General features: G+C 44.5%; 3 protein-coding genes across 3 annotated transcripts in view; 2 read left to right on the forward strand and 1 right to left on the reverse strand.

Annotated features, from left to right (window-relative positions):
• Positions 1 to 698, forward strand: part of T265_00630 (hypothetical protein) — a gene marked incomplete at both ends in the record, with an annotated part of 97,546 nt that extends 96,848 nt beyond the window's left edge. The window contains one exon of the mRNA XM_009164458.1: positions 1 to 698. This exon is cut by the window's left edge and continues 192 nt beyond it.
• Positions 1 to 4,849, reverse strand: part of T265_00631 (hypothetical protein) — a gene marked incomplete at both ends in the record, with an annotated part of 17,946 nt that extends 13,097 nt beyond the window's left edge. The window contains one exon of the mRNA XM_009164459.1: positions 4,698 to 4,849. Coding sequence (XP_009162723.1) covers positions 4,698 to 4,849 — 152 coding nt within the window. The remainder of the gene's footprint in view (positions 1 to 4,697) is intronic.
• A 3,399-nt stretch (positions 4,850 to 8,248) lies between these two features.
• T265_00632 (hypothetical protein) lies at positions 8,249 to 25,211 on the forward strand (the record flags this gene model as incomplete). Its single annotated transcript, XM_009164460.1, has 3 exons — positions 8,249 to 9,155; positions 16,472 to 16,662; positions 24,750 to 25,211. 3 exons carry the CDS (start codon positions 8,249 to 8,251, stop codon positions 25,209 to 25,211), a joined length of 1,560 nt encoding a protein of 519 aa, XP_009162724.1.
• Between the last annotated feature and the right edge of the window lie 333 nt (positions 25,212 to 25,544).

Consider the following 25,544-nt stretch of genomic DNA (forward strand, 5'->3'; position numbering starts at 1 on the left):
AATACTCACTTTGCTGCTCGTCCTGCTTGTTTTACCTACCCGTTTCTAATGCTGAGTAAACAAGGATATTTCTGCAACATTTTCTGTTGTTTTGCGATAGGCGGGCGTGGGGGGGGGCGTGACTTTCCCCTACTTGTTTGCCAAAAGAACTGAATCCTGCTTTTCCCATCAAATTTGTGTAACTTGCTCGAAGGTGTCAAGCATCCGTTGGTCAACTTTGGTACACTGTTTGTCTGTGTGCCTCGCTACCTGTGCCCACGGTAGTGGTCCTACTAAGGGCCGTTTCTCCAATTTGCACATCTTTCCAGGTCCGCACTCACCGTGATTAGAAAACCATAAACTACCTTATTTTCTAAACCATACGTGATGCCGTTAGGGTGTGAAATGCACCTTACTAACCCCCTCTCACTATGTCGCGTTACTGGACAAGTTAATTTTTCCTATTGCTGGCTTTACAGACTGGATTCAGGGTGACCACAGTCGTTGACTTGCTTTCCGGACGAAGGTAGACCCATTGAAAAAACCTTACCATCACTGTCTTTTGTGTGCTTTTACGCCATTATGGTCTGTCCTCGTACAGCTGTTGAAACGTGCTATAAAATTGCTTTAGAAGCGTCAACCCCCACCCCCTGGTTTTTCCGAATAAAAAGGATATTCGAAAGTAGTACCCATATTTTCACTGCCAAAGCATACCTAAATGGACCCTTCGTTGTTTTTTATCGCCTAATCTCCTACGTTTATGGTTGTTGATGAAGCAGTCTGGTAATAGTCTAACTGTAGTAAGGTTGTCTTTGTCAATGGATCTCTGATCTCGGTACCTTCGGAGCCTATCCGTAACTTTCAGATCCCACCAATGAGTTTGCTTACTTTGCTTTGTCTCCGGACACTTGATGTATGGTTCTGACAGCGTATCCATTGCACATTTAATTTGGCGCTGATCATGTCTTGCCTCTTGAACAGCGCCTCCTACAGAGGACAGAATCAATGTTCAAAAAGAATCCGCAACTATGTAGTTCAAAAGCCGGATAGGTTGAAATTCCTGATTCCTGTTGCTTTTGCTGTGGCGTTCGCGGTTTCCATAGTTGTGTAGGATTGTAGCTAGCCGATGCAATCCAGGAGGGCATCTCCCATTTTCAGAATCGTTCCCTCTTGTAACCTCTCAAGATTTCTGTAACTGCAAGTACTGTTACCAATAGAATTCGCACGATGATCATGCAGATTCTGGTCTAAATGTCTCGTATTTCTGTGGACTTTAATATCTCAGTTGCTGGATAAATTGACTGATGGTTCACAGTCGAGACCCCCTTTTTGTTCTGTAATGCATATACTACTTGGATTTACATAACTAAAGTACTACGGCATCATCCAATAAGGAGCACAAAAGATCATCCGTGTATCCGCTCCTTTAGAGTACATTTAAATAACAAAACCACCAATTAGGCGGATTTCGGAGATTGTTGAAACTACATGCATCTAATTAGTACAAAATAGGTTTATGAAAACGGTAAGAAGCTCTATATCGAGAGACTCCGTCATTACCGTCGCTATCATCGAAATAAGCGTCGATGCCAGTGCTTCATTGCCGTGCAACCACAAATTTCTGCTAGTTGTATTTAGAACAGTTAGATGAGGAAAGAAGAAAATAGACAGAGAAAGAGCTTGGTGGTGGCTCGCCACAAACATTCTCAAGTATCTACATCTCCGAATGTCCAGTTGGGACAATCTAGAAAGATAGATAGACATTACGAATACCACTGACATTAGTGGCGTCTTCGGCCAAGCGCAGGAAGGGTCAGGGGAATACTATCATGAAACGCTCCCATACTCCACGAATACCACTGACACTAGTGGCGTCTTCGGCCAAGCGCAGGAAGGGTCAGGGGAATCCTATCATGAAACGCTTAGACCCATACTCCACGTATTCTCTTTCAAGCTCTTCTGTCATGCAGTGCATTGTCTGAAGGAGGCACTGAAAACAACGCCCGTCTCTTCTGACAATGGTTCGGGATATGCAGCATACTGTCAAGCCACTTTGATCAGTGGGACCGCATACTTTACACCAATGAATTACCAGATGTATGACAGAAAACAGTTTTCCAGTCGCCTCTTCACATGTCCGGCTATGATTCTGAAACACCTCAGTTCGGCTACCCGCGGAGGCCATGTCTCGCAGTCGTACAACAACACAGTAGCTTCGTAAAGCGGACCCTTTAGATCCATTTGTATGACTTCTTGACACAACAAGTGACAGAATGGCAAACAAAATTTGTGCACTGACTTCGTCGGACATAATGAAAGTACTGATATATGTTGAAAAGGTCCCGCAACCCTCACTACTTCCGCCTAAATTGTTCAGTCTACTCTATGAGGTGCAAGATACGCACCGGAAGATGGTGCGGCGGCAGTAGATTTATTCGCCAGTGCCAGAGCTTTGAGCCACGAGTGGCTACGAAGATGTCTGCATAATTCATAGCTGCGAGGTCCCCACGAACACCAGGGGTCTTGAAGACCCTCTACGGTCCGCCTCACTTTTCCATACATGGACGTAATTAACGAAAATGGATTTCCTCACTGAACAGTTTAAGGAGCTCTCTACAGTCTGTCTGATGCAAACTGGGATAGTTCACTCTTAGTTGCCCTTCAGCCTGTTTTCGTCCCCTAAACTTTGGGAAAGGTCAGAAGGCCTTCGGTGCAAAGTCATTAACTGAAAAACCTCAACGGAACAGTTACAGACTATTGGACAGGGAAGCGAAACTCTCACACGCATCTTGTTTATGAAACTGTGTATCCTTCTTTTATTCGGAGACGTCTTCCTGAACTTTCCTGGATACTTATTGACTACCACTCAAATGTAAACGAATGCTACAAAGCTATTCCATAAATTCCTCAATAAATTTCACTTTTCAATAGAAGCGAAGCGGATTTACAATAAAATATACTACTCGTATACCCCATCAGTAGTATCCACCGCTACACCCGTTATCATTGCAGTCGCTGGATTTTCTTCTAACAACCTTATTGGTGGACAGGTTTGGCGCCATACCCAAGGCGTTTCAATCTTCCTAAAAGGTTCGCGGTTTCCATAGTTGTGTAGGATTGTAGCTTCAGTTTCATCCCAAGACTTCACATGAGTGTGTGACCTCTGATTTCATTATCAACAGCGTCGTTTCGGTCCCGTTCCTCTTTGAACGTGAAGCTTTCGGACTGAATAACTCAAGCGACGAGGTGCAACGGCTTGTGCGCGCACAAGTTTATCTTGTGAAATGGGATGACCATTTTATTCATACTCGTTACTCTTATCGGTTAGAACACGGCAAAAACTATCCATCATACGGTCTGCAGTTTGCCTGCAATTGTGTCAGGACAACCAGGGGACTTCTGTCAATACAATGTGTAACAAAGCACGAATTTGTTCCACTGAATCGATAAAATGGCAATTGTGCGGTTTTAATACCTCAAGTGTGAACGTACAATCAAATTCTGATGATTCTCGCTTGGATGACCTTGAAAAGCCACTCAACTAAACCTCACACTGAGCTTTGCACTGCTTCTTCGGTTAAACAACAACGAAGTTCGACCAGAGATCCTTTAGATCCTCCCGTTTGTGAAAGTATAACGTCGTCATATTTGGCAGTTGCAGTGAAACAATACCTCTCTTTTCTTCCAAGGGTTTTCAGCTACCTACTGAGTAGTCTGTTAAGTCTAGATCTCTTTCGGCCAAAATTGGTTTGTATGACAGAAACAATGAAGGAACAGCCGGTAGAAGATTGTCGTGAGTTTCATAGGCAACCAGTACCCTGAAGGCAGCCCAAAGCATGCTTCCTTCCTAATGTTGCCTTACTTAACAGTGACCTTTGACATTGTGTGCAGTAAGAGACTCTTTTCTGCTGCCCGTCTTCGGTTTCACTTTCGATAGGTTGAAAAATACGCAGTTAATTTCCTCGAGTAGTGGAGGCCAAGTCGAAGTAGTCCCATTAGGTAGATCACCCAACTCGTTCGTTTTTTACACAACAATAAAATGCGTCCTTGGACTAAACTGTTCGTTCTTTTGGGTAAATCGCCTCCTTTGTTTACGTTTTAACGAACCCTCACCACAGTGAGCACATTTGTAAAGATTCTTAGCCTTGCGTTTTCCCTCCCCATCACTGCCTAAAATGGAGTTTCTTTTCTTGGTTAGCCATGCCTCAAGGCATGGCCTATCTTATATCGATTTTCTAAGTTGGGCCGAAACCCTTGACTAGTTTTGAGGGCGTTTCTAGTTTACCAATAAATCCAGAGCATCCGTGCTACGCTGTGTGCGTTTGCTGACGTAGTACCGTTCAGTCCAACACTGGCATACATGTCACGTGATTACACTCGCGTGGCATTCTCACTGCCAAACTCAGTAATCAATCAATGTGTGTCCGAGGCTAAAATCGGCTCCAGAACCGCTTGTCACACTGTACTTAGACAAATATCTGCCAAAATAATGTGTTCTAGTTTCAGTTGAGATCTCGTCCTGTCAGTGATGCCGGCCTGTGCTGGAAAGTCAAAAAAGCAATGTACAGCTGTTTTGTCCTTGTTTGGGATTATCAACCCATAGAAACCCACAGTGCTTGGGACCGGCCACTAAACAGCGACGCGATTGGCTCCCACTTACACAGCATGCAGTACTGTTCATCCTTCCGTCACAGAAGCCACATCACGTGGTCACGTACTGGTTGCTTTCTCGAGTGAGGACTTCCGAACTGGAAGTTTGACTTGCTCTTCCTGTGAGCTGCTTATTGATTAGCAATAGTGTGAGGTCATTCTTGTGCTCCTTCTCTCCGAATTGAACTGATCCTTGCTGGGTGTTATTCGTGTTATTCATCCCCGCTGCAAGAGGAGTTCTCAGTATGCTCAGCAATCCGGTGTTAAGGTTCGCGGAGCCTAGACGAAGGAGTACAGTCTGTTTCAGGGATGAACAAACCCCTGCATGTATCGTTCTTCGTGGTATTTGCTGTGTCGAAGGTTCTCTGTTTCAAAACTCATAACTCTCTGGAGAAAACACTTCAATGAGGAGAGGTTCTGACCCATTTAAAACTTGTTCATCCTCCGGCATCTGATACGTAGGGGGATTATCACAAACATTCCCTGATAGAAGCTCCGCACGAATGCATGGTTCACGGTACATTTCTGGGGTTAAGCGGACTTTCTGACGTGTGTGAATGAAGCCCATTATGTGATTGTATGTCGTGTAGCAGAACGATCATCCTCAGTGGCTGAACGTTCACGGTACATTTCTGGGGTTAAGCGGAATTTCTGACGTGTGTGAATGAATGCGATTGTAAGTTGTGTAGCAGAACGATCATCCTAAGTGGCTGAAATGTAAAATGGCTGTTCCAAAGCCATATTTTGTCTGTTAAAGTCTTCAGTTAGTCAACCTTACTGAGCTTTCTAAGACTAGATTCATCCGGACAACAAAACTGAGTTAAATGAATGCATCACGCAAATCACCATTGTATGGTTCCACTACATAATTCTAATTTAGACGTATTACCGATTTGATTCCGGGTGCCGTTTTTTCCCCGTTTCCAGTGGAACATCTTTTCCCAAGATCGATTCCGCAACTATGTAGACATGATGTTAGTGTTTATCAGATGGGCACTATATCAAATCGCTTGTTTTCTTCCTGGTATAAACAAGTATCGAACCATGCCAAACCGAATATATGCGTTGACAGCTATTTAGCTTTTTGTCAATTCTCTATTTGTCTTTCTCTCCCCCCCCTGTCCCCCTCCCCCTTCCGTAGCCGTTTATTCACATAAAACACAAAAGCAAGCCGTTGTCAACCGTTCGTCAACCGCTCTCTCGATATGTAATTCACTAACTAAGGGCAGTCCGGTACCTGTGTGCACTGATCAGTCACATAGATGGACCGACCTTGGGGGGACAAATTGATGTTGATTTGGACGCATAAATCAAAATTTATCGAATGCATTTTATTAGACCCAGTCGAACATCTTAAATCATCATTGCAACAGACCCATTGGTTGCCACAACTAGCCAGATTGTTCGAAAAAAAAAAACGGTTGCCTGTCATTACAAGAACTGCATGTACATTTGTGAACAGTGAACACCGCTCGTCTGTCGTTGGTGCGACAGTGTCATTCACAAAGCTTTCGCAGTTTTCCAGTCAGGTTACCGATTTCCCTCAGGTCGAGCTTCGTAGATCTACTAGGGGAGATTTTATGGGAAAGAAAATATAGTCTGTCCACCGGCACCGTCGTTGCCGAACTGTCAGACTTGCGATTTTTGAATGATGCACTTTTGTAATCGCGTGACTTTCATGAGCAAAAAAGCTTTTAGACGCCACTGCTACTGCTGCTGAATTAGTTCTTTTGTGACCCTCTTTCACCCTCTGTACTTATCGCCGTCCGATGAGCCCAGTGAAATTCTTGCCTAGCCAAGGATCAGGTGAATCACACTTCTCAAGTCTGGTAATCGTTGTGTACGGCGACGTGGTGTTGGACTGGCTTGTTGATTAGTGTTCTGCTGAGTCTCCAACCTACCCGTCGCCAGAGAGAGAGAGACAGTACCAACCCGGACAAGTGTACGAAAAAGTGATAAAAGTTGACAACTGTTTACATCTGCAAGAAAAACACGTGAGCTTCAAGGTGTTCGCTTGAGTTTAGGAGAACTTTTGACCCGGCGCGTAGCAGTTTTTCTGGCACCAGTCCAGTCATGATATGCTATCCAAGGCTTTCAGTATCCAGAGGTGTTGTGGAATGAGTAATGCCTATACTGAATGTCTCATGCTCCAGATCAGTGGTATGTGGTCCCCAGGTGCTTCACATATAAGGACGACATACACACAAGGCCACCAGACTGTAGGCAAAGATTTCAACCTACGACGGGGAATCACTGACCAAGACGGCAGCGAGAAGTTGAGATGAGAGGGGAACAAAGGAGAAAGTGAAGGTGAGAGAGGAAGTCGAGTGAGGTCAACTTCGACGAGGAACGGGATGTTTTCCAACGGAATGAGACCTTGTCTTTTGCCTTGCAATAGCGATTGGTGCTTTCTGCAGTAAGTTTCGCGTAGAGATACAGATCTGTTGCGTCACAGCCCCTTGAAATGTTCGTCACAAGTTGCCTAATCCATTAACCAAATGCTCTCGGTTTCATACGAATCTGGTTTTGACGAAAGATTCAACTAAACATAGCCAAACCTCTGTTTTCTAATTCTTACCTACCCTATCTTATCTAAAATTCCCTGATCTGATCTAGTCAAATCGGTGCGATATGCGAGACCAGCAAGACTCACTCTACAGAAGGCCACCTGTCTTTTTGATTTAAATAGTGTGAGATAAATGCACAAAAGTCCACTACCAGTCTCACTCTGTTCAGGTAGTCATAGTCTCCAGAATCTCGTATAATGTACCGAGCGATATTTCAATTCCGCAAGAACAAAACCGGCTGTACATTTAGGACTATCTCAACCGTATCATTCGCGAAACATCAATTAGAAGCATTACCTTTCTCTTTTGATACTTGAATGGACAATGGTGGGCAAAAGGGAAACGACGATTTAAATCCTACTGAATACACACGAAAACGAACTATGATGGTGAATTCCTTAGAAATAGTCATTCTTGCACATTTTGTTCAAGATACGTTCTATTGTACAATGTTTCAGTTGTGGTGTATGAAAGGGGTAGTCCTCAAATTTGGTTAAACCCACTTTACACATAGTGAGCCATCCATCACAAAGGATCACTGTTCCAACCAATAAAGAGTTCGCCTTATCGGGATTCAACTTAGTCCAAATGGTGTGTGTGTGTTTCAGATTTCACCTGCTTCATCCATTTGACTCAAGCCCTTCGAATGTCGTTGGAACAGGAAGAAACCCCGTTTGAAACTTATCTTACTGTTTTCTTTAAAGATTCGGAAACTATCTTCAGTCGTTCCTAATATTCATCGAAATGAAATTTAATGGGAGATATTTGTCCTGTTGATCACATTGTATATGTCAAACTGATGAATTGGACACACTCATGGGTAAGCTGCGTGCAGGTTCCTTGCTATGACCAATCAGCTTACGACGTCAGCTTACACCCAGCACCTCTTACACCAATGCCGAACTCTGATTGGTCAGCGTTACACAGCAGCGCGTCATCGCAAGATAGGCCGTACTTCTACCCCTGTCACCTAACCACTGTATAAATGAAGTGATCCGGTGGTGAGCACAGTAAACTGCGCCCTGACCATGGTTATTCAGTCTCACTCTATCATGGACATACAACGCATGGCAAAGCCCTCATTCGCCAAAACCGACAAGCTAGCCCCATCGTTCCGGATTAACGATATCCTTGCCTCGACTGCATCACCCAACCAGACTGACAATGAGCTCCCAACTCTTCCACAGATTCAAACCAACTTGTCCACAGTGCCTCCGATAGACCCACAACTGTGGGCTCAACTCCCAAGTTATCTGACCAACAGTCCCAGTCTAGTATCAACATTTTTACTAGGGTTGTCCAACATTCTACTGGACACAAACGAAGAACCCATAAACAAGCGATTCGATAACCTTGTGTTGGGACAAATGAAAAATGGAGACATTCTGCATAGATTAATTAACCTAAGCACATCCAATCCCCCCAACTTGCCAGCAGAAGCGAACTACAGGAGAACCGCCCCACCTAAACACCACTCCGACTCGACCAGCAGTGAATCCCACTGTCCCAGCAAAGCAAAAGAATGGGGTCGGTACACGCAACACTACTTGAAACTCCAAGATACTCAGTCTTTACCAGTTTCTACCTACGACTCCAAAGCTGTTGAACTTTCCCCGGACGGGATTCCCCTTCTTAGCAAAGGAATCACAGAGTACGGCCGAATTTCAGCTTTTTCCAATGTTATCCACCACTCTGGCCGGTCAAGTGACTATGATAACATCAATTTGACAACCACCTCCTCCAAGCCATCGAGCCCCTATTCAACAGAAAGTGAGCAACAGTGGATTGCTTTCGGACCCTTGGAGAAACCTGACGATTGTCAAGTTGATGACGACTCAGATGGGGGCTTACCGGGGCAACAGCAGCAGCAACAACAGACCGCAAACTCCGCCCTAGATGCTCTTATTCACATGACAACGTCCTCAATGCAACAACTACACAGGAGGTCCACTGTCCCAGGTAGGCAAACGGTGTTGAGTAGATTTTTTGTGCTAATTACTTCAGCCTTTCTCCCAGGGTGTGTAAACCATCCATTTTGTGGAACAACGTTGGCTAGGCTTCGAAGCTATTTAGAATGCTACAGATCTCGCTGTCATACTAGTCCCGGTGTAAAAATTACGGTTACCAATCGATGGTGTGAAGACTACAGTCTAATTTATTGGTTTGAAAAGATTCGTACCCAGTCACCTGTGGGAAGCCTGGCTGCGCGTTTTCAAACGTGAACTACACCCACTTGCATATCAGTTCCACTCAACTGAATCTCTCGTTTATGATATTCTTCAACTGAATGTGCTGCACATCGGCCGTCCCATGCTTTATTTGGTACGATATTCGAGATATCACGAAGGAAACTACTCACAAAGTTTCTGAAAGCTTTTCGACTAACTCAATGGGAACCATACGGCTGGTGAATTTTGGAGTAACTGCTGAATCCCGTATTAGCATTCAGTCGAACTGTGAGTCGAGTAAAGCCAGTCTATGTTGAAAAGCCCAGAGGAACTGTTTCATCCTCATTGAGAGATTAATCAGCAGTGCGTATTCGACTTCAGTGAGTTTCGAAAGCGCGACTACCCGAAGGAATCAGTGTAGGGGGTGGAATCTGAGAAATTTGAGCTGATAATTGCCAGTTGGCATGATAGAAAAGCCCCACACACCCTATTTTATAGGAAAGGAAGGAGAGATGAACTAATGAACAGATTGCGTACTACCGAATTCGCTTCCCTGGACGAGTTCCTGAAGTTAGTAGCTCATACCCCTTTCCCTAAGTTTATTACTAGTCAGTGAGGCTTAAATACTAAATACTTGGATAATAAAGCACAGTTGGATAGTTGGTGGGCTTCTTAGACAACGAGAAGTTCACAGTGTTTTTGGGAACTTGCCTGAAGCTCAACTATGTGGCAGTGAGAGCAGTAGAAATTGCAACAAGTTCATCTTTTCCCCGACATCATAATACCGAACAGGTAGGTTTCGATCCGCAACAAATTCTTGCGCTGCCATATTTACAGATCCACCAGGCAACTTCATGACCCAAGCTTCCGGGACAGCATACAGGCAGGCTTCATTCGTGTTACGAACACAACATTTAATGCAAGACTTCATGGTAAAATTTCGTTGGAATATTGAGAAATTAGGTATTTATTCAATAAATCATTAGGGCAGCCAAGTGTAAAGATCATAGCCGGTCAACCTGGAACCCCGGGGGTTACTCTCACCAGAGCTCCAGGAGCTTACCAATAAGATATAACTCAGCCTTACAAAAACACAAAATTGTCAGGCGGGGATGTCGTGAGTGTTGATAACGCAATTCCACTTGACGGTTATAATAACTTCCCTCTTGGCGATACGTAAATGCAGATTCTAAAAAAGTAGACAGTTTGAAATGTCAGAACACTCATCAATAATCCTCCGGAAACTAGCCTTCAACGGGTGTACTACTGAATAAAATTACCATTGTAGAATACGAATAGGGTGGGTGTTTATAAGAGCACCGCATTCCCTCATGGGATTATTTGTCCACACATTAGCATATCATGCTCTCTTCAGTCACAACACCAAGTATCTTAAAATCCATTGGGGTAATCCGAGGCCCACCTGAACGTCATTTGTCACCAGACATGGCGAGTAGGACGCTGTTAACGCACCACAAACTGGGTCGGTCACTTCTGGCTGGATGCTGCCATACTGGCATAATTGCAGTAATAAGGATCGTGGTAAGGCCTAGTTAGCGGCAACCTCGGGAAGAACTGCTACAAGCCCTGAAATGACGCATTGGAAAAATGAGTGTTTTGGGATATCCGCATGCACGAACTTAGAAGATTCGGATCTGCTTGCAAACACTCAGGCGAAGGTGAGTGAAACTACTTCAAAAAGACGGAAAAACATCCGCTCGTGTGCAAACAATCCCCGTGGAGAGTGCACTAGCACTGCAAGGTACAAGTACAAACGGCAATGTGCTAACCAGACGCACGCGAAACGCCAGTGAATCAGCTTCGTTGAGGAAAAAGCTCCGCCATCGCCGCCTCTCTGTACCTGCTCGGACCTCGTTCCTAAATGTTCGGAAATCTGCCATATCTGCTACTTGTGTAAACCGTCAGCAGGTGACCTCACGAAAACCATCCGCCCACGATGTGGAAAAATGTTATGTACATGGACCTCCGCCCGAGACACTCCCTGCGGCTGTGAACGGTCCCCTGCCTTCTTCCAGCAACTCGGTCGCACCAACCGATTCAAAGAGTGTCGAGCTCCGCTGCAAGGGATTCCTTCGCGGCGGCCCAGTCCATCTTCCGAGGGCCTCTTCTGGCCGCATCCAGGGGTCGGTTCCCGCATTTTGAACTAGAATATATATCTAGAAACCTGCATATCAATATCACCATTACCGGTCAAACACTCGGTAAACTTTTTCAGACTCAACACCGCTTTAAACAGCCTCGACGCTGGACTTGTCCCTCATAGCCGAATGGGAACAATAAAAATCAGAAGTGAGGGTCCAAGCTATAGTCTTTGATGCGTACCGTAGTGACACTATGAAAATCTGAGACACTATAGTAGCATCTGCTCGTACTGTCCGTGTGACGCGATCACCTCCCTCAAGAGAGACCCGCACCACCAAGATTTTTGAGCCTTTCCCTGTGAGTTGTCTTTGTCCGAGAAGCTACTATATTCATCAGACACGTCACCCTTTTCTTATCCTAACATAAACGCCCAGAGCGAGTTTTATATCAGTGACACTGTGCTAGTTCCCGCTAAGTTTCAAGATCATTGCTTTGAGAAGCCTGAGGCATTTTGTAAGCGGCTGGGATAACTCGGAGTTTTGTCTGCAGGGTTCATTCACAAGAGAACACAACTGCTATATTCCGAACACGTGAGTGCGAAAGCGTGAGTGCGTGCGAGTGCGAGAGCAAAAGTTACGACGGCCTCGCGCTATTTAAAGGGGACATTCTGATATTGATCCAGGCTGTCTGATAGGCGTTAGTGAACACCCATCAACATCGATCGTGCCTCTATGAAAGCCTGAACGCTGATCACATTCGGTCGTGCTTCTGTAGCGTGCATGCACACTCATCGGCTTTTGCTGAATTGATTGAATGATTGGCTGGCCTGGATGCTTGCCGGCTTTCCTATTGAAATGTTTGTGGAGTTTCAGGGTCTCAGTAGGTTCCGGGTGTTCTGGGGTTATCTTCAGGCATCTGACCTTGAAGAGATACTACCCGTAAGGCTGATCCAAACTCACAGACATCAGACTACGGACAGTTTGGGGCTAGTCAACTTGATCCACTCCTAGGGTTTCCATCAAGCGTGACTGTGAAGCACGTGGAGACTTTGTACAGTCAATAGAAGAATATTGTGAAAGTCAAGTTTCGCGAGTCGCCCGAGACATCACCTTCAAGGCCCGAATATGCCTGATTTGTTCGGTGACCTTAATAACTAGGTCATCCATGTTTCGTCCCTAGTTGGCATGTTGTGACCTGTGCATGGGTTTGTGATGGCGTGACCTGGCCCAACAGTATAACGCACCAGTTGTGTCCGTACACTGGTGACGCTCTAAAGATATCATTGTGACGGTGCGACAGTAAACACGCAACTAGCAGCACAATGCGTCGTGACCTGGCCCAACAGTATAACGCACCAATGGTGTCCGTACACTGGTGACGCTCTAAGGAGATCATTGTGAAGGTGAGACAGTAAACACGCAATGTGCAGCACAATACGCATGACAGACACCATGTTTGGGTCGGCTGATGGCTTGTGCACTCGCCCATCGGTCATTTTCCCTCGGGCTTGTGACTGAGCCAAGAGTTTGCAATGAACACTGAATTCGTCTCGGCGCTGGAAGTCAGTGGACTCAGACTATGAGGAGGTGTATATTGGTTGAACCAATGGTGATCGATAAATCCGATTTAGAGGACAGTCAAAAGAGACTACCTAAAAACCAGAAAAATGAAAAGTGCACTGTCAGGGCGTATGCTGCCGTTAATGATCGAAAGGTCAATGTCAAGCTTCACATGGTGGGAGGTCTGTTTTGGTTTGGATTAGTTGCCGATCTGGTGAATGTCAGTGCCCATTAGGATTGTGTTTGCTCACAGAGGTCAGATATCTTCAGCCGAATGGATAGTGCCTTAGCAACAGCGGGCAATCTCGATCTCGTGGTGTCCCGGTGACATGCCGAGAGTTAGGATCAAGGGTGGTATGATTGCAGCCGATCGAAGTCGTGGCGACTGTACTTCAGTTGGATTTTTTGTTTTCGCTAGCTACAAACTATGGAATGGTCACAGATTTGACCCGACAGTAGCATTGTGGTGATAACAATGCGGACAATTGGATGATTATGAGGACTGACGCGGGCGCAGGCACTCCTTTCAGCAGTTGTTCCTCAATCCACCTGAAACCAACAAACACAGAATGTGAACCGTCGGATCAAATGATCAACGGCTCGAAAACATCATCTAGGTTCCCGTGCTTTCTACACACAGTTACAACGACCCCAAAACCGTTCAGAGCCGCGTGTCGTCTGACATACCGGTCGGAATATCCAAGTTAGATTATGCTCCCCTTGGGGCTTGGTCACAATTAATCAGACTAGTTGGTGCACACGAGTCCACTCACCACTCTACTGTGGCAGACAGCCCAGAGACTACATTATCGGAAATCAGCCAAACATCTGTAACGTCATTCTTTGGGTGGCAGAGCGACCGGACGGCACGACATTCGTCACAAGGTCAAATCACGTGACGCTGTGTAACCGCACACAATCAGGACACTGTGTCAGCGTGGGGTGAGTCACGAAAGGCGGTCAGTACACATTTATGCGAAAGCGTCCATTTTTCCCCTCTAATCATTCTTGGATGTGCTAACCGTTCGACCGGTTTAGATCAAACTTGGTAGATCAGCGTTCATTCTGTATTGTCGCCGGAAGATTAGTGAACGACAATTTGTAAAAATTCGTAGGAAAGCCATATACACGTTATGACGTTAAAAACAGGTAAAATGAATGTCTACTCCATTGGTAAATATAGTTGTTTGCAACTTACAATAGGGTTAACTAGAAACTCAACTGAACTTTTCGTTTATGATATCCATTAAAACTGTTCATCAAAAGGCTACGAACTTGAAAGCCCCTTGAATTTTGTGAGATGTTAAAGATGAAAATTCACGCAGTGCCTTTCAAATTCACCAGATAGGTGAGTCCTACTCTAAAAAATGAGACTCAAAATCGAGATTTGGTAATCCAATATTTCCGAGAATTTTCCCGTGCAAATTCCATCACTTGTCTGCAGACTGGAAATCGCGCACCCTTAAGCACCTCTGACATCCAGGAGAGATTGGGTTAGAGGGGAAACGGTCAATGGCCTCAACTCCCTTTCATTTATGAGCGCAAGCAGTACAAATCAGATTCTTCAACCAAGTAACTATCCAGGATTTGTGGCAATAGATTCCATACTGCCCAAGAACACGGGAGACTACACTCATTTGCAAACAGATTCGGCTTTGTGAGAGATTTACCCTGAATTCAGCTGAATCTCTCGTTTATGATGTGTCAACTGGAAAATTAGGCAGCCTGGTGCAGTACATTCAGTCGCTTAAAAACTTCATGAAGGAGAGATTCAGCTGGGTTTCGGGTGACTCTCCCGTCACAAAAAGATTTGTTTACAAATGAGTGTATTTCGCTAAGTTCGTGCAATTTGGGTCCAAGTAGAGCATAAGGTTGACGGAAACTCGGGGACTGCGCCTGACTGATGAGCTCCAAGGAGGGCAAAACCGGTCGTAGACTGTTGAAGAGTTCTCAGACGGCTTATGAGTGGTGTATTGCGTCTATACATTCATTTTTATTTAACTCAACAAGATCTTGGTGTTTGCTCACCCGTATTATTCGCCACTGTAATCATCCACTCAGCTCTGAAGTCATCTGCGTATTACACTACTGGGACCATAAGGAATTCTTTGGTTTTGATTGAACATGGTTTTATCAACTTTCTTCTCTTCCGTGTCGGAAATTGAGCTTTAGGAATTCCGATAATCTCTGTCTGTATTCTTGGCCGAATAGGGTCCAGCGCGTCCACACATGTGTAGTTCCCTAAGACGAACCTCTTATGAAGAACAGGACTCGTAAGATTTAACTTGAAATGCATGAACCGAAGCTCTGATGGAGAAGACTCTATGGAGGAAGGCCCCCCTCAAGAAAAAGCGGAATGGAAAAAAATGTGTACACTTGTCTTCCTTGCATCCCAAAGTCATTTAGGTGACAAATTGCTTAAAGAGAGAAATGTTCCTTAAATGTTTGTGGGTTACACTAATTCCCTATCGATGAGACGCATATCTGCTACCATCGTGATCCACTTTGTGGAGACCACATCTGGATTCCCCTTGTGTTCCTTTTATTGATGAAATCTTTGTAGAAGAACACTTTTGGACAGCATCTCAAGCGATCTGTCTGCAGATAGTAAAGTGGATATATTCTCTTCCAGATGGAATACCTCAAGGGATTCACCAAAAGGGGTCTGCTAGATGGGTTGGCCACTGTGCGGAGTGAATCGATTACGCTTCTCTGAGGGAAGCTCTCTCCACAGATAGGTGACTATTTAGTCATCCAATTACAATGACCACGCTTTGGAATGCAAAGATGGTATTCCACTTAACATCGGTCTTTCTATGGTGAAGAACCCTCATCCAGTTATTTCATTATTTCAGAAACTGGCACGGAGACGGAGTACAGATCGAATTGGACACAGCCCGGTGATATCCATTAGGTTTCATGAAGGATTTCGAGATGGCTTGAAGTAATTCAGTTCCTCCATCCTATCATACCCCCGCTGTAAGCTGGCTCAACCTGAATCTGATATATATCACCCATGCTGAGTTTGCCACTTTCACAAGATGTTTCACAAGATTTCGTCTTCACCCTCATCATCACCACCATCGTCATAATCGTTATCGCAATCCTCATTACCGCCATCACATCATCGTCATCATCATCATCATCATCATCATCATCATCATCTCATCATCATCATCATTATCATCATCGTCATCATCAGCACCATTACCATTAACGTCGTCATCATCAACGTAATTCCCTTGGTGGCCACTAGCAGCATCGTTAGGATCGTTCAGTGTTCCCATGAGTAATTGGAGCAGTCGCAGCAAGTTCATCTAATTTTATTTTCATGTTTGGTGTCACCGCGGAACCGTGGAACCAAAACACCAACTTAAATGTGGTCTTTTAAAGTTTGCTTAATCAATCAAACAGTTCTTCATAACCGAACCCCTGTTTACTCCAGCTGACGTGACTACCCATCTGGGCATCTCTTGCATCAACCGTGGAACCCGGATTGCAAAGCGACGAAAAACAAGGACAACCTTCTCGAATTCACAACTGACCGAACTAGAGCATAACTTCAATCGACAGAAATATCTGACACCCACGGATCGTGATCGCATTGCGAAAACCCTTGGTCTTTCAAACACGCAGGTAGGTGTTAAATTCTGTCTCCGCTCACGTCAGTTTTAGTATATAGTTGGCGACAGGCACCATAGTGCACACAAATTAAGGTCTTCCCGAAATTCTCCACCCGATTCAGATCACAAATTTACAAAACATTTAAATCAACCCATCCGGAATGTGAATTCTCAGGAGAACCCTCCCACACGAACGGCTGATTCGGCTCCCTCTTTCGGTCGTCCATCAGGAATGCATGTATTTTATTGAAACTGTGACACAGGTCACTCAACACAACAGCTTAGAGGGTGCAAGTGCTACTTATTACGGATGAGTAGTCAGACACGACACTAATTAATCCGAATGTTGATCATTCATCAGAGTAGAGAATGGTGAAAACCTATACCACAGAAATGTAGCATCTCCAGCTCAATTAGACAGTGAATAAGATATTTTCTGAGGAACTCGACCTGCCGCTCTGAAAGTTCAAACTACTCAACACCCATCCACGTGAAATGTGGTGGCAAACTAAAGCACATAACCGTCTGAATGTCATAGCAGTAAAGATGAGGTCAGTTCCTCGTCACCTACCCTTAAGCGCACACTAGCCTGGTTTTACCGGGGGACTAAACTGGATCTCCAACTTAGTGGTGCACAAAGCCGTCTAATGTTTCAGTTGGTATGATATCGCAGCACATCGTCCAGACGTAGCACATTACTCGTAAGGTAGCTGAAAACTCCTCGGCAGTCCACGCCCTTTTTATTTGGACTTGTCGGGTAGGTACCGCCTTGAGTTCCCATCAACCTTCTGTTTTTCTTGAAGGTACTACGCCAGCCACTCTCATTGGCAAATCGACTTTTTGACGACTTATGTGGCGGTTGTTACGTCAAGACAAGGCATATTTCCGTTCAGTCACTACGTACCTGGCTGGTTACATGTTTCCTCGGAAGCATTCATCACCTCACTCATCCCATGATGACTCGACCATCTTAAGGGGACACAGGGGCAAAAGTAAACATGAAAAATTCATCAGGCAGTCAGTGGCTCCAAAGCAAAAAGAAGTATTAGGGTTGCCTATTAAAACAGTGTATGGAACCAGCGTTGATGAGTAAACAAAGGCTATCGCACACCTCTGATGAGCATGTTGGATAAACTGTGGGAGACATTCAGATAGACTAAATTACGAAATCATTTCACAGTCTATAAATGGCGCAGAGGAAGAATAAGTTGAATGAACAATTCGAATGGAACTCCCATCTGAGAAGTTGCCACTCAAGGACACAGACATCATTTGACCACGTCATGTGAATCTTTGATTGGAAGATGAGTGGCGCCATATTCTATGTGAGAGCTAATCACACTGCTGATCAGCACATCTTGTCCAAAATGTTAATTGCCTAAGTACTAACCGAAAGACTGCAGGTTCGAAAGTGAGTTTCGTGAGATGCGCACTCGTTGTTCCTTCGGACGAGATGGCTCAGGTAGTTATAACACGAATTTGCTGACCGGAAGGTCCGTGGTTCGAACCCGACTTCGGCCTCTCAACTTCCTCTGTCTAGGCTTGGGCAACCTAGCAGTATCCCAGCCCACAGGCTTATTTCGGGTGGCAAGGCAGTTAGGCACCGGAAGGATGTTACAGCTGATCGATTATTTTTCTTATTAATGAATTGGTTTGTAGGTGGGAAAACTGATCTTGGTATCCAAAAAACAGATTGAACGCTAGAATGTTGTTATTTTTTAAATGCTATTGTAGTTGTCATTTGGTAGTGGGTTGAACAAAACAGGATCATAGGAAATAAGCACTCTGTGAGGATTGCGTGGATGTTCTGAAAATACAACGCATTCCACGTGAGAAATGCGAACGAAGGTCGAACAGACAAATGGGTGTACGCGCTCACCGCATTTTCAATTTGAAGCGAATGAAATCAATACGAGAGTCGATCGAACTCGACTCAACATGGATAGGTCTTAGCGTTTCTAGCCTCTACGAGATCTTTCAATAGGGACGGGAAATCGATAATGTTCAGATCTACAATGCAGGTCAAAGTAAGTCCTCAAAGCCCACATTACTTATTACTCAAGATTCAGGACAGGAAGGCCTCCTCATCTGACATCAGAGTGCCTGTGAGGTCATACAGACAAGCAGCCCGACAGAAACATGTCAGAGTGCAGACGTAACACACAACTTTATAAGTTTGCTGAAAGGCGTATAAACGTAATGCACTACTCATAAGGTTACTGAAGATTCTTCGACAGCCCACGACCGGTTTCTTCCTTCTTGGGGCTCATCAGGTAGTTGCGCTCCCTGATTTTTCGTCAACTTTATGTTCTACTTGAACCCATATTGCACGAAATTCGACAGATACACTCTTACGCTTATCAGATGAGCTCCAAGGAAAGCAAAGTCAGTCGTGAGCTATCGATGAGTTCTCAGTGAACTTATGAGCAGTGTGTTACGTTTATGCCATGTGTTGCGACATTTCGAATATCGTACCAGCTGAAACATGAGTTGGCTTGGTGCAGCGCACTCAGCTGCTTATGAACATCATAAATGAGAGATTCAGCAAGGTTTCCGGTAAGTCTCCCTCAAGAAGAGGAGATGTAGGGATAGCCGGAACTTTGCTCACTATTAGCTCCACTAAGGCACTGAACTCAGGTTGATATTGCTCTCTTTCATTTCCTCAACGTCAATTGCACATTCTCTCTGAAAGCCCCACGCATCTGCGCAGCACCTACGTCATTTGGTGATGATTCATCGTATAACATGCACTCTCGGCAGGCGTCCATTAGACGCCACTGTCCATTCGGTCGTGCCTCCTGGCCACATCGTGGGCAGATAGTATGCAGTAGCTCATATTCGGCCATTCGCAATCAAAAGCGATGCTTTCCAGTCGACGAATGTTGACTGTCAAGAGGTCCAAACCTCAAATGACTTGGGCCAGTAATCTGGAAACCTCGAGACTCTGTTCACTCTAAGCCCTTAGATTTCCCTCTAGATGGAATCTCCGCGCTTAGTGCGCGTGGTTGGGCCAACCTTCAGAACTAACTGTACATGATCCAACTAGTTCAGATACATTTCAAAAACAGAAACTGAATTATTCGACGACTGTACATTGGAACCCAACCTTTCTCAGGAAGTCACGTTAACCGATGGCGATTTGATTTTCCCGGAATAGCCAAAAAGTAGCATAACAGTTGTTGACCCACCACAGTCTTTGTCAGGTTTTCTTCAACTCGTTGAATGATATACACTTATAGATCATCGTCAATAGCCTGTTTTTAAAACTGCACACACTCGAAGCCTGAAACCCTTAGCTAGATGTATGCAAATATATTGCACCTTTCTATCGCTCAAGCAATAGGTCACCCGCGCCGAGACCCCGTAGCAACAAGTCAAAACTCTAACAGACTCATCAGCTGCCACTGGATTTGACGGAGCCATTAAACTTCCTGTCCACATGTGGTTACCTTGTTGATTTATACCGAGTCGATGCACCGACAAGAATTCCCAGTGGAAAAAGTATCATCTTCTTTCCTTTCTCCTAAATCCTCCTACCAACCAACCCCCCTCTACCTCCAAAACGGTTTTAACTAAACTAGTAAACAAATTCGGTTCCCGTTTAGGTTGTCACCATCTTTGGAACGTAGTTGGTTGTGTGTAAACGTGGGTTTTGTCATCTCACGTCACACACACTTAGTTTTCTTTTTCGTTTCGAGTTGATGGACCTTTGTTCGCCCCGTGAGCCGGGGGCGAAATTCCTAGGTGGCCTTACTAAGGAGCAAGATGGGAATGTCAGAAACCGAACGCATTAAACTACAAAGTAAAGTTAATATTGATGTTATGTTCTGTTAACGTTGTGAAAAACAAACCGGAACGACTAACCAACTACCTACCTACCTAACTAACTAACTAACTAAATAAGTGCAGCTGAAAAGCGTTCTTCCAAACGCCACTGGGAATTCTCGTGGAACATGCTTGTGTAGTTCTCTTTCGCAGAAATTCTTGCTACGGTTGATTTGCAAACTTCTACAGAAACACATATGACCTTCACGGAGCAGTGTATTTTTATTGACTGGGACTTGCAGTGCTATCGAGCCCATTAACATAACACCTCCCTCCGCAGAACGTACGGTTTTCAAACAGTAAAGGAGTTCGTCAAAACTTAGATATTTCAGCGAAATACACTCACTTGCAAACAAATTTGGTTTTGCAAGAGACTCACCTGGGACCCAGCTGAATCTATTGTTTATGATGTTTCTAAGCAACTGAATGTGCTGCACCAGGCGCCCTCATATTCCATCTGCAACGATATTCGGGATATCGCGATACATGTATAGACGTAATGCACTACTCATAAGGTTGCTGAAAATACCTCGACAACTCTCGACCGGTTTCGCCTTCATTAGAGCTCGTCAGTTAGGCGCAGTTTCTGAGTATTCCGTCAACCTTATGTTCTATTTGAAACCGAATTTCACGAAATTAGCGAAATACGCTCAGTTGCAAACAAACTTGGTTTTGCGGGAGACTCACCTAAAATCCATATGAATCTCTCGTTTATGGTACTTCTAAACAACCTTATGAGTAGCGTGGTACGTCTTCGATTTTTCACTTTAATTCAGACTAAACATCATATTTTCTGTTGGAATTAGGGGTGCGCTACAGAGTAAATTATTGAACACATTCCTCCGGGGCCGAAACCCTTCCCAAAGGGACACTGCTTAATACCCCTCCGTTATTAGTTCCGACAGGTGAACCTACAGGTGAATTAGTTCCGGTTTCACAGGACCGATACACCGTAGTGTTATGACAAAACTTTCCATGGTAGACCAACGAGGAGCTCTAGACAGGGGGTAGTGATCGCGCTTCAGGATGACCGCATTCTCCTCAGGCCGGTGTGTTTAAAAACTACACCAGGACTAATTTAGGTAACTTAACCTCAATGCGCTTTCCGCGCCTACTTGTGCTTGCATTTGTTTCAGTTCGGATCTTGCTAGTGAAGACGCCTTCTGGCTACTTGCCAAATGAACTACCATTCATCACCCTGTGCCCCCAAATCTTGATAGTTAATATCCGCAGCCGAGAACAGTCGACTAAAGCTGATTCATTACTCTTGAGGTAGGTTGTACTGACCGTACTAACAAGGTGCAAAGGTGCGCAAAGATCTCAACTAGACCAGCCATCACATACGTAGATTATGTCGACGAATGAAGTCTGTACAGTGATCTGTCTTTTGCTTGGATAGGAAAATACCCGCATAGGAACATTGCACAACATGTGAGGGGCGGTTGGTTCCCTATAATTAATGCACTTTAGATGGAGTCTAACCGTGAACCTCCGGAACTGGGACAGCTTTGTAGAGCGCAGATAGGTTGAATCAAGGTGAAATGCTATGCTAAAACCAGATTGGCTGGCAAATAATTGTATTTTGCGAATTGCGTTCAAAATATATGATTAACAGAAACTTGAGGACTGCATCCATCTGATTAGCAACAAACTGAAGGGTGAAATCAGTAGAGAGGTATTCAGCATTCTCATAAGTAGTCTATTTCGGAAAAATATACTATGACTTCCCGAATATCGTACCAAGTGAAGTATGAAACTGTCAATATGCAGCACGCTCAGTTGAAGAATATCCTAAACGAATGGATCAACTGTAATTCAGTTGCTTGAGCTATTGTATTTCACTAGCCATGGAGCAAAGGCTCTACTAGTTGACGAGATGTTCAGTTCTGGTCGCGATTTGCTTCGGTCGTACCAGAGTCTTCGACCGTCGCACTGTGTTACGTGATATTCACACGCTAGGCTGCAAACGTTTCATGCATTCTTCGATACCCTCTCATATTTTTACGATCCAAGAATATCCCAAAACGAGGGCCTAACTGGTGGACGCACAAGTTGGCTTGCTCAGACACTCTGACGAGGGAGGATTCTTCCGACTAATTTTCTCGGACAGTCATTGGTGCTCACAAAGGCACTGGTGACCACCTAGTCTTTGACTTTTGTTTTTTGCCGGTTATTTATACAATCTGAGTGCTCAGATCTCCAAAGGTTCAGCTGCTCAAGGTCATTCATACTCGTTCGACTGATCAACCAAGAATAGGAGGGAGTCGATTATTTGGCCTCCTTGTAACTATTCCAAGCTGCCACCCTCCATACTAGGGATTCAAAAGCCGGGTTGGTCAAGTGGAGAATTCGGTTTAGGATGTAGTCAAGAGACTGATCTTCTGTTGACTAACTCAGGCAACTTCACCGCTGGCCAACTGTTAAGTTATATTTTTCAGATAAACAATCGTTTCTGTGAAGCAGCCGAGCTAAACTTCCCCCGCTCCGGCCACAACACACCTGAACTGTAAAGCACACCTTCGAAATGAGTTTGAATAAGGTTGTACAGTTTGTTCGCTGTGATTTGTTGCTTCTCAGAAAAAGTAGTGGCAGATGCACACCTAATATATTGAACGAAACGTTTCAGGGTTCCATGAAGTGTACTCATCATAAAAATGACCTCTGCCTCTATAATAACGACCAGTTCTGGAGCCATTTTCACTTAGTCGATAAATTAACTGTCATTAATGTTGCTGTCGTTTGGAATGATCGGCCACCAACACTACTGTTAGAGAAGTTGCTCTGTGCCTTTTCTTCGCCGCACATATCGAAGCGAACGGTAGAAGTGTAGGTGAGAACTTCCCACTCTTGCACATGATTTCAGTGTTTCAACCCTTTCCAACAGAGAATCTGACTAGCGAATATGCGCTCATTTGCAAACTAACTTGGTTTTTTCGAGAGACTCACTTGGAACCCAGCTGAATCTCTTGTTTGTTATGTTTCCAGGCAACTGAATGTGCTGCACCAGGCCGCCTCATGTTTCAGTCGCTACGATATTCGAGATATCGCGATACATGTATATCTTTGTAATGTACTACTCATAAGGTTGCTGGAAATCCATCGAGAGAACCTGACTGTTTAGTGTCATTAAAATACATGCGTCACTCAAAACTCTGGTCCATGTCTTTTTAAAATTAATCCACTATGAGATCGCAGTCATGCGGAACTTGTTCAAAGCAAGCAAGGCACTGACGCATTGAAGGGTTTCCAATTGAATGCAAAAGGTGACGATAACCGACCCTTGCGAAATCTGGAGACCAAGCTGCTACTTATCTCTTAAAGATATGGAGCAAAAGCACCATTTCAATATAGAAGAGAATGTTGAAAGCTCAGGTGGCGTAGATGGTCGTTGGTTTGTTCGCTGAGCCGGGCAATTTGATTGCAAACGTTTCATCACCACACACACAACCATTAACTTATCGCTACGCTCCACCACGCTCCCTAACAACGCACTGATGATGTCACCTCGATTAGTGATGAGACGTCCGCAATCAAATTGCCCAGCTCAGCGAACAAACCAACGACCAACCATTTCAATATAGTTATCTCCCAAGAGGACCTCTACAGGAAAGGCGCTTCCTTTGTCAATCCCGAAAGAAATTCCCGGCCAAACGAGACCTAAGGTATGACCCCTAACTTCAGATATACCCCCTTTCATGCCCATAGCTCATGGGCAATATATCGTATAGACGTAAGACACTACTCATAAGGTCGCTGAAATCTCCTCAACAGCAATTCCACCCTCCTTGGGGCTCATTAAATAGGTAAAGCTCCCTAGTTTCCCTCAAGCTTATGTCCTAATTGAAAGAGCAAGAGATCCAGCTCGAATTTAGTCGAGTGTCCGGTTGAAACCAAGTCAGTTTGCAGATGCATGCATTTCATAAAAATATTTACCTTCTCGAATGTCCTTGCAGCATTCTCCCTTAGGAATATTCCTGTATTCAGCGACTAAAATAACTCTGATAGTTTTTTCACCCTATTTGTTTACTCGGTACTCGTTTTTTTGTATACAGTCGCGATCTATTCTGTATAGTCCTGATGGGCGAGTCATTTTAGACCTCTGGTACACGCAATTTTCTGTACTTTGTTCGTGTCCAGTTGTTTTGCAATCACACGATGGCCACTGACATTGGGACCTCACAACAACCACTTTTCATACAAATTAGTTCATTTTTGCCTGACATTCCTCGTTTTCACTTCACTAATTGATGTGTCCAAACCCCTCGTACAACACAGGTAATCACGTGGTTTCAAAATCGCCGTGCCAAATTGAAACGTGAAGCAGAAGAGCTTGAGCGTGACGTGTTGGCTGCAAGGCAACAAGAACAGCAGAAAATATTTGAAAAAGTATCACAATGCAACAACAACAGTACCGCGGATAACTGGAAAGTTTTGAAAGATCTAGAACGTGGTGTGTGGCCTGCCAACTTGGGTCTGTCTTATGCCATGGGAGCTGACAGTGCAACCACTCTGAACCAATTGAGTCGACATTTTGAGCTCAATACAAAGACAGCTAATCTCAGTAGAGCAGAACACTTACACTCTAGACCCAATGGCCACGACCGACACAGGGAGGTGTCTTTATCTCTGTCAGATGCTATAGATTCTAAGTCAACTGACGCGAGGGTACCAGGAGAGGTGCGATCCAAAAAACTGTTATGGAGCCCGGCCGAAGAGATTGAAGATGAATTTGGCTAACTTGAACTTCCTTGAATGCTCCTTGCGTTTCTTTCCCTCGGTCGAAAACGAGCGTGTACTTAAATATTTTTCGGTTCTTTCGCCACTTTTGAAGAACTCAATCATTCTGTAAACATCCAACTTTTAAAGGACATCGATCTTACTGCCAAAATTGTACCTCGCGCCAAACGTACAGTTAGTGTGTGTACATTATGATGTGTTTTTTTCGAAAGTTTTTCTCCCATTTCATGCCTGTAGCTATGATCAGAATAGAGCTCATAAAATGGTGATCCCTCATTGTTTCGGAGCTTACCGTGGACGATGTCAGTTCAACCGCACCGATTTTCAAGGTCG

This window comes from Opisthorchis viverrini, assembly GCF_000715545.1.
Source record: "Opisthorchis viverrini unplaced genomic scaffold opera_v5_6, whole genome shotgun sequence".
NCBI lineage: Eukaryota > Metazoa > Platyhelminthes > Trematoda > Opisthorchiida > Opisthorchiidae > Opisthorchis > Opisthorchis viverrini.